At 44.5% G+C, this 13,620-nt stretch overlaps 1 protein-coding gene across 5 annotated transcripts in view; it reads right to left on the reverse strand.

Annotated features, from left to right (window-relative positions):
• The window catches only part of LOC135525533 (intersectin-2-like), an 82,892-nt gene that overhangs the window by 46,787 nt on the left and 22,485 nt on the right, over positions 1-13,620 (reverse strand). For all 5 annotated transcript variants that reach the window (XM_064953205.1, XM_064953206.1, XM_064953204.1 and 2 more), the window contains 11 exons: positions 12,483-12,575; positions 11,888-11,951; positions 9,386-9,570; positions 9,025-9,267; positions 7,608-7,794; positions 5,998-6,140; positions 4,020-4,083; positions 3,779-3,916; positions 3,562-3,650; positions 2,403-2,665; positions 1,947-2,096 (listed from right to left, as the gene is read on the reverse strand). In XM_064953205.1, coding sequence (XP_064809277.1) covers positions 1,947-2,096; positions 2,403-2,665; positions 3,562-3,650; positions 3,779-3,916; positions 4,020-4,083; positions 5,998-6,140; positions 7,608-7,794; positions 9,025-9,267; positions 9,386-9,570; positions 11,888-11,951; positions 12,483-12,575 — 1,619 coding nt within the window. The remainder of the gene's footprint in view (positions 1-1,946; positions 2,097-2,402; positions 2,666-3,561; positions 3,651-3,778; positions 3,917-4,019; positions 4,084-5,997; positions 6,141-7,607; positions 7,795-9,024; positions 9,268-9,385; positions 9,571-11,887; positions 11,952-12,482; positions 12,576-13,620) is intronic.

The raw sequence follows: 13,620 nt of genomic DNA on the forward strand, positions 1-13,620 counted from the left end.
CCCATGGCTGTGCCCCTGCCTAGTCATGTGAATTCCATAGATGAGGGCCAAATGAATTTATTTTTTTAATTTACGAATTTCCTTCTATGAACTGTAGCTCAGTAAAATCATTGAAATTGTTGCATGTTGAGTATATATATTTTTATATATACACGATACAGTAATGTACCTATAAAGTACCTTCTGCAGGTTACGTGCAGGCTAGTGTGTCTCGTGTGAATTCCTATGTGGATTATAATACATTTACACATTTATAGGGGACAAATGTATGTTTTGTTAAGGAAAATGTGTTTTAAATTGGCAAGTGGTACCAGAGTGCCAAGTCTAGGACCAAAAGGCTTGTCAACAGTTTTTACCCCTAAGCCTGAACCGGTAATCAAATGGATACCCGGACTATTTGCATTGTGTGCCTCCTCCCACCCCTCTTTTTACGCTGCTGCTACTCTCTGTTTATCATATATGCATAGTCACTTTAACTATACATATATGTACATACAGTGGGGCAAAAAAGTATTTAGTCAGCCACCAATTGAGCAAGTTCTCCCACTTAAAAAGATGAGAGAGGCCTGTAATTTTCATCATAGGTACACTTCAACTATGACAGACAAAATGAGAAGAAAAAAAATCCAGAAAATCACATTGTAGGATTTTTAATTAATTTATTTGCAAATTATGGTGGAAAATAAGTACAGACGTTACAGACACACGTATGTCAGAGTCGAGCTGGGTTCCAATCCGGCCCACTGCTGTTTAGCTCATGGATGAACGTCTATTTTAAGCTCTATAATTCCGCTTGGTAACAGCTCCCGAGCGGCGCCGCGGTTTACAGCACTGCATCTCTGTAGAGAGTTCCTCTGTCCAGAGTCTGTGTTCTTTTGCCCATCTTAATCTTTTATTTTTATTGGCCAGTCTATTGCTTTTTCTTTGCAACTCTGCCTAGAAGGCCAGCATCCTGAAGTCGCCTCTTCACTGTTGACGTTGAGACTGGTGTTTTGCGGGTAATATTTAATGAAGCTGCCAGTTGAGGACTTGTGATGCGTCTGTTTCTCAAACTAGACACTCTAATGTACTTGTCCTCTTGCTCGGTTGTGCACCGGGGCCTCCCACTCCTCTTTCTATTCTGATTAGAGACAGTTTGCGCTGTTCTGTGAAGGGAGTAGTACACAATGTTGTACAAGATCTTCAGTTTCTTGGCAATGTCTCACATGGAATAGCCTTTATTTCTCAGAACAAGAATAGACTGACGAGTTTCAGAAGAAAGGTCTTTGCTTCTGGCCATTTTGAGCCTGTAATCGAACCCACAAGTGCTGATGCTCCAGATACTCAACTAGCTAAAGAAGGCCAGTTTTATTGCTTCTTTAATCAGAACAACAGTTTTCAGTTGTGCTATCATAATTGAAAAAGGGTTTTCTAATGATCAATTAGCCTTTTAAAATTATAAACTTGGATGAGCTAACACAACGTGCCATTGGAACACAGGAGTGATGGTTGCTGATAATGGGCCTCTGTAGCCTATGAAAATATTCCATTAAAAATCTGCCATTTCCAGCTACAATAGTCATTTACAACATTAACAATCTCTACACTGTATTTCTGATCAATTTGATGTTATTTTAAAATGGACAAAAAAATGTGCTTTTCTTTCAAAAACAAGTACATTTCTAAGTGACCCAAAACGTTTGAAGGGTAGTGTATATATAGTGTGTGTAGTGTGTGTGTATAGTCTGTGTGTATAGTCTCTGTCCATGCGTGTGTGTAGGGAGGCAGGTAGCCTAGCGGTTAAGAGTGTTGGGCCAGCAACCGAAAGGTCACTGGTTTGATTCTCCGAGCCGACTTGATGGGAAAATGTGTCGAAGTGACCTCGAGCAAGACACGTAACCCTAATTGCTTCCACTAAGTGGCTCTGGATAAGAGAGTCAAATGTCAAATATATGTGTGAGTCTCACCACAGCCTCCAACTCCATCTCCAGACTCCTCTTCCGGGCCTTTAGTTGGCTGACGTCTTCCTGTTCCTGACTCTTCTGGCGCTGCAGCTCTCCTCTCCTCCTCCTCTCCAGCTCCTCCTTCCTCTGGAGCTCCAGCTCACGCTGCGCCGCCTGGGGAACACACACACACACGGACGCACTCACTCATACTTAAACAATAAGGACCGCGAGGGTTTGGTATATGGCCAAATAACCACGGCTGACGACTGTTCTTAGGCACGACGTAAACACCCGAGGTGCCTTACTGCTGTTATAAACTGGTTACCAACGTAATTAGAGCAGTCAAAATAAATGTTTTGTCATACCTGTGGTATATACGGTCTGATATACCACAGCTGACAGCCAATCAGCATTCAGGGCTCGACCCACCCAGTTTATACTGACATTTAGAATGCCTGAAAGAACACGCCTCTTCACCTCTTTTCTCTCCATCTCCTTCAGCCTCTCCTCCTCTTTCTGTCTCTCCAGCTCCCTCTGCCGCTCCATCCTCCTCTCTTCCTCCTTCCTCCTCCTCTCCTCTTGTTCCCTGACCTCCCTCTCTCTCCTCTCTCGCTCCTCCCTCTCCTTCTGCTGGCGTTTCTCTTCCTCTCTCCTCTGTGCATCCTGCAGAGCCTGTCTTCTTTTCTCCAACTCTGCGTTCCCTCGCTCCAGGTTGGCCTTGAACTTATCCTCAAACGACACTGTGAAAGAGAGTGATGGAAAGAGCAAGAGAGAAAAAGAGAACAAGAGATAGAAAGAACGAGAGAGGGAATGACAGAGAGAAAGAACGAGAGAGGGAATGACAGAGAGAAAGAGAGAGAAAGAGAACAAGAGAGAGAAAGAACGAGAGAGGGAATGAGAGAACAAGAGAGAGAAAGAGCGAGAGAGGGAATAAGAGAGGGAAAGAGAGAAAGAGAAAGAGAGAAAGAGAACGAGAGAGAAAGAGAGAAAGAGAACGATAGAGAAAGAACGAGAGAGGGAATGAGAGAGAGAAAGAGAGAAAGAGAACAAGAGAGAGAAAGAACGAGCAAGGGAATGGGAGAGAAAAAGAGAGAAAGAGGGAATGAGAGAGAGAAAAAGAGAAAGAGAGAAAGAGAACAAGAGAGAGAAAGAACGAGAGAGAAAGAGAGAAAGAACGAGGGAATGAGAGACAGACCGACAAACAGATAGAAAGAGACAGACAGACAGAGACATACAGACAGAAAGAGACAGACAGACAGACAGACAGACAGACAGACAGACAGACAGACAGACAGACAGACAGAGACAGAGAGAGAGCGCGCAATAGACAGAGAGAGAGTGTAAGTGAGAGTATGAGAGAGAGTGTAAGTGAGAGTATGAGAGAGTGTAAGTGAGAGTGAGTGAGTGAGTGTAAGTGAGAGTATGAGAGAGAGTGTAAGTGAGAGTATGAGAGAGAGTGTAAGTGAGAGTATGAGAGAGAGTGTAAGTGAGAGTATGAGAGAGAGTGTAAGTGAGAGTATGAGAGAGAGTGTAAGTGAGAGTATGAGAGAGAGTGTAAGTGAGAGTGAGATTGTGAGTGTGAGTGAGTGAGTGTAAGTGAGTGAGTGTGTGTGAGTGAGTATGAGTGTGTACGTACGGTTGTTTTTGGTTTTCTGTGGTGGCTCAGCCTCCAGTTCTTCTGTGATGCCAGCATAGAGAGACAAACTGGTTCCATTCACAGAACCCCTACATGAAACAGTGAGGGTGAGTATCTCTGATGGTGGTAGTAGATCTGTGTGTGTGTGTGTGTGTGTGTGTGTGTGTGTGTGTGTGTGTGTGTGTGTGTGTGTGTGTGTGTGTGTGTGTGTGTGTACCTCTCTGATGGTGGAATTAGATCTGTCGGTAGTGTGTGTGGTAAGGGTCGTCCGCTCTTGGCCACGTCCACTAGATGCATGGCCAGAATAAACTCCTCTCCTCTTAGCGTCCCATCCTTATCTACATCAGCCAGGGACCTGACACACACACACACACACACACACACACACACACACACACACACCTGTGGTCAAACGTTCTTATACAGGTACAAGTTGATGATGATGAAGGCGTACTCACCAGATGGTGGCCAGCTGTGTATGAGTGAGCAGAGTGGTTGCCATGGCATTCCTAACTTGCGGACCTGAAACACACAGAACAAAGCAACCTCAGTCCATTTCTCATAACTGAAATAAATGACTTCCCTTGTAGCCTTTTGGCATAACCTTGATTGATTGAATTTGCCAGTAAAAAAAATAAAAATTAAATGAAATTCTGCAATTCTATCAACCTATCACAAGGTGCATCTTAAAAAGGTCAGCCATTTTTATCTCAATATCTAAATCATTTCAGTGTAACAATTAGGTACCTTACTGTGCCTAATAAACTGGCCAATGGATGTAGATCAAAACACATTTTAGACTGCAGAGTACCTTCAATAAATAGTCTGCTGTAGTTTCTTCCTTTTCTTCACCAAGCTAATGGCTTCATTTACATCAACCATCTCTCATATAGCTGTAATATCCAGTTACCCATCTGTCTGAGGTAAACTACATTACCCATACATGTCTGTGGTGAACTGCATTACCTACACATGTATGTGGTGAACTGCATTACCTATACATGTCTGGGGTAAACTACATTACCTATACACGTCTGTGGGGTAAACTACATTACCTATACATGTCTGAGGTGAACTACATTACCTATGCATGTCTGTTCTACATTACCTATACATGTCTGGGGTAAACTACATTACCTATACATGTCTGAGGTAAACTACATTACCTATACATGTCTGTGAGGTAAACTACATTACCTATACATGTCTGAGGTAAACTACATTACCTATACATGTCTGTGGTGAACTACATTACCTATACATGTCTGTGAGGTAAACTACATTACCTATACATGTCTGAGGTAAACTACATTACCTATACATGTCTGAGGTAAACGACATTACCTATACATGTATGAGGTGAACTACATTACCTACACATGTCTGTGGTGAACTGCATTACCTATACCTGTCTGAGGTCTACTGCATTGCATATACCTGTCTGTGAGGTAAACTACATTACCTATACATGTCTGTGGTGAACTACATTACCTATACATTTCTGTTCTACATCACCTACACATTTGTGAGGTCAACTACATTACCTATACATGTCTGAGGTCAACTACATTACCTATACATGTCTGAGGTGAACTACATTACCTACACATGTCTGTGGTGAACTGCATTACCTATACATGTCTGTTCTACATTACCTAAACATTTGTGAGGTCAACTACATTACCTATACATGTCGGAGGTAAACTACATTACCTATACATGTCTGAGGTAAACTACATTACCTATACATGTCTGAGGTGAACTACATTACCTATACATGTCTGAGGTAAACTACATTACCTATACATGTCTGAGGTAAACTACATTACCTATACATGTCTGAGGTGAACTACATTACCTATACATGTCTGAGGTAAACTACATTACCTATACATGTCTGAGGTAAACTACATTACCTATACATGCCTGTGGTGAACTGCATTACCTACACATGTCTGAGGTCTACTGCATTGCATATACCTGTATGTGAGGTAAACTACATTACCTATACATGTCTGTTCTACATTACCTATACATGTCTGGGGTAAACTACATTACCTATACATTTGTGAGGTAAACTACATTACCTATACATGTCTGAGGTAAACTACATTACCTATACATGTCTGTTCTACATTACCTATACATGTCTGGGGTAAACTACATTACCTATACATGTCTGAGGTAAACTACATTACCTATACATGTCTGAGGTAACTACATTACCTATACATGTCTGAGGTAAACTACATTACCTATACATGTCTGTGGTGAACTACATTGCCTATACATTTCTGTAAGGTAAACTGCATTACCTATACATGTATGTGAGGTAAACTGCATTACCTATACCTGACTGTGAGGTAAACTGCATTACCTATAGCCACCCTTGGACTGCCACTCATCTGTTTGCCTACATTTCCCAGCAGCACCCACCTGTGAGGTATCCCGTCATGTGTTTGTCCAGGCTGTTAAACTGCTGTCTGTATTTAAGACGCGAGGCGTGAGGCACGGCCCAGTCAGAGGGAGCGGTCTTAGGAGAACTACCTGCCAGGGAGGTGGTAGAGGACGAGTTGGAGCTAGGGACCAGAGAGAGGGATGGCGAGAGAGATGGAGAGAGAGGGATGGAGGTAGAGAGGGATGGTGAGAGAGATGGAGAGAGAGAAAGGGATGGAAGTAGAGAGAGATGGAGGTAGAGAGAGATGGAGGTAGAGAGAGAAAGGGATGGAGGTAGAGAGAGATGGAGGGAGAGGGGACAGAGGTAGAGAGAGAAAGGGATGGAGGTAGAGAGAGAAAGGGATGGAGGTAGAGAGAGATGGAGGTAGAGGGGACAGAGGTAGAGAGAAAAAGGGATGGAGGTAGAGGGGACAGAGGTAGAGAGAGGGGGATGAGGTAGAGAGAGAAAGAGATGGAGGTAGAGAGAGATGGAGGTAGAGGGGGATGGAGGTAGAGAGAAAGGGATGGAGGTAGAGAGAAAGGGATGGAGGTAGAGAGATATGGAGGTAGAGGGGGATGGAGGTAGAGAGAGAAAGGGATGGAGGTAGAGAGAGATGGAGGGAGAGGGGACAGAGGTAGAGAGAGAAAGGGATGGAGGTAGAGAGAGATGGAGGTAGAGGGGACAGAGGTAGAGAGAGATGGAGGTAGAGGGGACAGAGGTAGAGAGAAAAAGGGATGGAGGTAGAGGGGACAGAGGTAGAGAGAGGGGGATGGAGGTAGAGGGGATAGAGGTAGAGAGAGGGGGATGAGGTAGAGGGGATAGAGGTAGAGGTAGAGGGGGATAGAGGTAGAGGGGGATGGAGGTAGAGGGGATAGAGGTAGAGAGAGGGGGATGGAGGTAGAGGGGATAGAGTTAGAGAGAGGGGGATGGAGGTAGAGGGGATAGAGTTAGAGAGAGGGGGATGAGGTAGAGGGGATAGAGGTAGAGGGGGATAGAGGTAGAGGGGGATCGAGGTAGAGGGGGATGGAGGTAGAGGGGATAGAGGTAGAGGGGGATGGAGGTAGAGGGGATAGAGGTAGAGGGGATAGAGGTAGAGGGGATAGAGGTAGAGGGGGATGGAGGTAGAGGGGGATGGAGGTAGAGGGGGATGGAGGTAGAGGGGATGGAGGTAGAGGGGGATGGAGGTAGAGGGGATAGAGGTAGAGGGGATAGAGGTAGAGGGGATAGAGGTAGAGGGGGATGAGGTAGAGGGGATAGAGGTAGAGGGGGATGGAGGTAGAGGGGATAGAGGTAGAGGGGGATAGAGGTAGAGGGGGATGGAGGTAGAGGGGGATGGAGGTAGAGGGGATAGAGGTAGAGGGGGATGGAGGTAGAAGGATAAATCATATAATGGAGATAGAAATAGTCCATTGGCATCTAAATGAGTAGAGATCAGAGTCTGATTCTATTTTGAGTGTGTGTGTGTGTGTGTGTGTGTGTGTGTGTGTGTGTGTGTGTGTGTGTGTGTGTGTGTGTGTGTGTGTGTGTGTGTGTGTGTGTGTGTGTGTGTGTGTGTGTGTGTTTAGCTGTGTGTGTGTGTGTTTAGTTGTGGTGTGTGTGGCTGTGTTACCTGCTTGAGTCCAACAGTGATGTAGCTTTGTTGATCCCAGGAGAGAGACTCAGGGGAGAGGATACATACGGTGCAGAGAGACCCAGGGGAGAGGATACATACGGTGCAGAGAGACCCAGGGGAGAGGATACATACGGTGCAGAGAGACCCAGGGGAGAGGATACATACGGTGCAGAGAGAGACATGCCTGGAGACACACGTTGATTGAGTTCCTTATGAAGTCCATTTATATTAACATGGTATGGTTACATTACAAATACAGCATGAATTCCACTCAGTAGAGCCTGGTGACACAGCACTTCCCCATTTCCTTTCTAGACAGACTGCTCCCCGGGCCTTGTTAAGGTATTGCCATTGGAGCTAACAGTATTTCATGTATGAAATATAGAGCACTGGTTCCCAACATTTATTGAACCGTGACCTTGATGAAAGAAAGACCAGTGCTGCACACCTACATTTTCCTAACGACCCTGATCCATAATAAAAAAATAAACCATTTTTAATAAACTAATTATTTTCATAGTTCCTTACTCATTACGATGAATGTGTGTGTACCCCTTTAAGAACGTCCTGTGAATACGAGATAGATAGAAATGCAGCTCTATGTTAATATGGGTTATTACTTTTCAACAGTTTGAGACAAGCGAGTTTCTACGTTGTAAAGCCACGTTTGTCTCTGTGACAGAGGCCGTGGTACAGCTCAGCCTGATCAGTGCTAACGATTCTCACAGGTGAAATAAATGATCAAAATTACTTTAAAAATTTATTATACAACTGTAACAACTGCCTGAAACATCGATAAAAGATGAGTTCAATGTATGATGCTGTTTTTAGGAGACACTGGTGCTCCCAAATCTAATCAACCGGGTGTATAAGATGAGGGAACGTTTTGCAGCACACCTGCTGAAAACCACTGATGAGAGAGAGAGACACATACAGAGACACAGAGACATACAGAGACCGAGAGAGAGTGACACAGAGACAGAGAGACAAAGAGAGAGAGAGAGAGACACAGAGAGACATACATGGATACACAGAGACAGAGAGACATAAAGAGAGAGAGAGAGAGAGAGACAGAGAGACATACATAGATACAGAGAGAGAGAGAGACATACAGAGAGAGAGATAGACATACAGAGACAGAGAGAGAGAGAGACATACATAGATACAGAGAGAGAGAGACAGAGAGAGAGAGATACAGAGACAGAAAGTCATAGACAGAAAGAGACATACAGAAACAGAGAGAGACATACAGAGACAGAGAGAGAGAGAGAGAGAGAGAGACATACAGAGCCAGAGAGAGAGAGAGACATATAGAGACAGAGAGACAGAGAGAGACATACAGAGACAGAGAGAGAGAGAGAGACATACAGAGACACAGAGAGACATACAGAGACAGAGACTGTCCTCCTCTTACCTGTCCCCATGTACCCTGGTGGGAATTGCTGTAGAATACCCATAGTGCCGTTGGGCAAAGCGGGGCTGCCAAGGGAAGGCAGCAAGGGAATGGGCATCGTTGACGTGGAAACCAGGGGGGCCATGCCTGTAGCTGTTGGGATCATGGGGGTGAGGCCGCTCATAGGTGTCATGGGTGAGAGGTTCGGGGTGAGCATGGCGATGCCTCCGGGCATCATAGAAAGGTTTGGCTCGGCACCCATTCCTGGAGAGACACACAATATTAAAGAGACAAAATAAATATTAAGATGAAGCATCTACAGACATACTGAGAACAGAAGAGAAGTCTATGTATGTGTGTCCGTGTGTCTGTTTTAAAGTACCGTAGCGCGAGGCGGACATGGCGTCCGTAGAGGAGGGGTTAAGGGCGGGCACTGGCGGTTGCTTCATGATGATTGGTAAAGTTGAGAGAAGGGGCGTGCCCTGCAGTTTGAGCTTAATGAGCTTCATAGAGATGGAGAACTCCAACCTGTCCATCTTCCCATCCTTACCCATGTCAGCCAGCGCCCTGGGGGTCAGAGAGGGTCATTACTATGGAATATCCTCACACGGGGAACACACATGTAGACATATTGCTTACGTGTCACCTCCTCACTCTGTGTGTGGCTGGAGAGCAGCTGGTCACAAGATCGAATGCCAGCGTGTGTGTGTGTGTGTGTGTGTGTGTGTGTGTGTGTGTGTGTGTGTGTGTGTGTGTACTGTGAATAAAGTGAATGTTTAGCATTTGTTATATTTTCCCTTTCTGTAATACACAATCTGCCAGTGTTAGTGCAAAGGTGCAGGTAGAATGTTATGGATTGTTCTCAAATATGTTGATAGTGTTTGACTGGAGGCGCTGAGGACACACTGATTATTACTGTATTCTGTGACGGTGTGTGATTCAGCAGCGGACTTTCTAAGTGGCTCTCAGCTGGCGTTTACACGACTCTTCCTGACTGTCATCTTGGTAAGAAAATCCAGTGTATATTTGGCCTTGTGTTTTAGGTTATTGTCCAGCTGAAATATGAATTCTTCTCCCAGAGTCTGGTGGCTGATTTTGCCTGTGCTTAGCTCTATTCTGTTTATTTTTTATCCTGAAAAACTCCCCCGTCCTTAATGATGACAAGCATACCCATAACATGATGCAGCCATATCTATGCTTGAAAATAAGGAGAGTGGTACTCAGTAATGTGTTGTATTGGATTTTCCCCAAACCTAACACTTTGTATTCAGGACAAAAAGGTCATTTCTTTGCCACATTTTTTTCATTATTGCAAACAGGATGCATGTTTTGGAATATTTTTATTATGTTCAGTCTTCCTTCTTTTCACTGTCATTTAGGTTAGTAATTGTGGAGTGACTACAATGTTGTTGATCCATCCTCAGTTTTCTCCTGTCACAGCCATTAAACTCTGTTTTAATGTCACCATTGGCTTCATGGTGAAATCCCTAAGTGGTTTCCTTCCTCTCCGGCAACTGAGTTAGGAAGGACGCCTGTATCTTTGTAGTGGCTGGGTGTATTGATACACCATCCAAAGTGTAATTAATAATGTCACTATGCTCAAAGGGATATTCAATGTCTGCTTTAAAAAAAATCTGTATCTACCAACAGGTGCCCTTCTTTGTGAGGCAATGGAAAACCTCCCTGGTCTTTGTGGTTGAATCTGTGTTTGAAATTCACTGCTCGACTGAGGGACCCTACAGATGTGTGGAGTACCGAGATGAGGTAGTCATTCAAAAATCATGCTCAACACTATTACTGCACACAGAGTGACTTGTTAAGCACATTTTACCCATTCACTTATTTAGGCAATAACAAAGGGATTGAATAACTGTTGACTCAAGACATTTTAGCTTTTCATTTTGTATTCATTTGTAAAAGTTTTGAAAAACATAATTCCACTTTGACATTACTGGGTATTGTGTGTGACAATGTAATCTATTAGTGACCAGTGACAATGTAATCTATTAGTGACCAGTGACAGTGTAATCCATTACTGGTCAGTGACAATGTAATCTATTAGTGACCAGTGACAAAGTAATCCATTAGTGACCAGTGACAACGTAATCTATTAGTGACCAGTGACAGTGTAATCCATTACTGGTCAGTGACAATGTAATCCATTACTGGCCAGTGACAATGTAATCCATTACTGGCCAGTGACAATGTAATCCATTACTGGCCAGTGACAATGTAATCTATTACTGTCAGTGACAATGTAATCCATTACTGGTCAGTGACAATGTAATCCATTCTATATTCAGGAAGTAACTAAATGTAAAGTCAAGGGGTGTGAATACTTTGAAGAGACTGTATATGGAAGTAGTTTATCGCCAAAATAAATTAAATAAACAAATAATAATAATAATAACCCTGGTCTTTCTTATATCTCTCAGATACAGGACAGACACTTTAAATCAAACTTTATTCTCTGATATATTTTTGACCATCTGTTTTTCCATGTATGAATCTGGTATCCAATGCATTTCTATGTTCTAATAGCAGTAAGGCCAAATTCAATGGTTTTGTCTGTAATGTCGGACCACAGTAAGACGAGCTGTCGCCATTGGCTAATGGAAATCCTAATAAATCAAATCAAATGTTTAATCAAAATCAAATGGCTAAATTACCCCCTCCTCCCTCCCTCCAGCTTAGACTGTTAAGGATTAAGGTTGATAATATTATAATTCTCTGTTGAGCAACTTGTAAAATGTTCTTAAATGACCTTATCAACGACTGCTCTCCTTAGTCACCTGGAAATTCCTATTACTGTCTGTCTGTCTGCCTGTCTGTCTGTCTGTCTGTGTGCGTGTGTCTGTGTGTGTGTGTCTGTGTCTGTGTGTACCATATCTCTGCAAGAACCGAGGGGGGAAGACCCGACTGCAAGAAGAACTTCCTGGCCCGCTCCCCTGGAGAGAGAGAACAAGAGAGAACGAGAGAGCGAGAGAGAGAGAGAACGAGAGAGCAAGAGAGCAAGAGAGAGAGAACGAGAGAGAGAGAGCAAGAGAGAGAGCAAGAGAGAGAACGAGAGAGAGAGAACGAGAGAGAGAACGAGAGAGAGAGAACGAGAGAGAGAGAACGAGAGAGAGAACGAGAGAGAGAACGAGAGAGAACGAGAGAGAGAGAACGAGAGAGAGAGAACGAGAGAGAGAGAACGAGAGAGAGAGAACGAGAGAGAGAGAACGAGAGAGAGAGAACGAGAGAGAGAACGAGAGAGAGAGAACAAGAGAGAGAGAACAAGAGAGAGAGAGAACAAGAGAGAGAGAGAACGAGAGAGAGAGAGAACGAGAGAGAACGAGAGAGAACGAGAGAGAGCGAGAGAGAGCGAGAGAACGAGAGAGAGAGAACGAGAGAGACAACAGAAAAGACATCACAGTATGGAGAGATGGGGGAGAAAACGTAGTAAAATGTTGGTGCGGACACATGCAGTGTCTTGGTACCTGAGACGTAGCCCATGGTGGGAGAGAGGGTGTCAAACTGTTTATCATGTTTGTTCCTCTCTTCTGGAGAGATAGCCCACACACGGAGGTCACCTGGCGACGGAGAGAGGGTGTCAAACTATCTGTCAGGCCTACACGTCTGTCAGGCCTACACGTCTGTCAGGCCTACACGTCTGTCAGGCCTACACGTCTGTGAGGCCTACACGTCTGTCAGGCCTACACGTCTGTCAGGCCTACACGTCTGTCAGGCCTACACGTCTGTCAGGCCTACACGTCTGTCAGGCCTACACGCCTGTCAGGCCTACACGTCGGTCAGGCCTACACGTCTGTCAGGACAAGGCAAACAGGTCTGTCATCTGTCGCTTTAGTAATTTAGCAGACACTTTTATCCAGAGATTTACAGTAGTGAGTGAGAGATTTACAGTAGTGAGTGAGAGAGATTTACAGTAGTGAGTGAGAGAGATTTTCAGTAGTGAGTGAGAGAGATTTACAGTAGTGAGTGAGAGAGATTTTCAGTAGTGAGTCAGAGAGATTTACAGTAGTGAGTGAGAGAGATTTACAGTAGTGAGTGAGAGAGGTTTACAGTAGTGAGTGAGAGAGATTTTCAGTAGTGAGTGCATACATTTTCATACTGGTCCCTCGTGGGAATTAACCCACAACTCTGGCGCCACACAGTACCAACTGAGCCACCCTCCCAGGGGCTTACTGAAAGTGGACACGGGGCTTACTGAAAGTGGACACGGGACTTACTGAAAGTGGACACGGGGCTTACTGAAAGTGGACACGGGGCTTACTGAAAGTGGACACGGGACTTACTGAAAGTGGACACGGGACTTACTGAAAGTGGACACGGGGCTTACTGAAAGTGGACACGGGGCTTACTGAAAGTGGACACGGGGCTTACTGAAAGTGGACACGGGGCTTACTGAAAGTGGACACGGGGCTTACTGAAAGTGGACACGGGGCTTACTGAAAGTGGACACGGGGCTTGCTGAAAGTGGACACGGGGCTTACTGAAAGTGGACACGGGGCTTACTGAAAGTGGACACGGGGCTTACTGAAAGTGGACACGGGGCTTACTGAAAGTGGACACGGGGCTTACTGAAAGTGGACACGGGGCTTACTGAAAGTGGACACG

Source organism: Oncorhynchus masou, chromosome 32, assembly GCF_036934945.1.
Source record: "Oncorhynchus masou masou isolate Uvic2021 chromosome 32, UVic_Omas_1.1, whole genome shotgun sequence".
Taxonomy (NCBI): domain Eukaryota; kingdom Metazoa; phylum Chordata; class Actinopteri; order Salmoniformes; family Salmonidae; genus Oncorhynchus; species Oncorhynchus masou.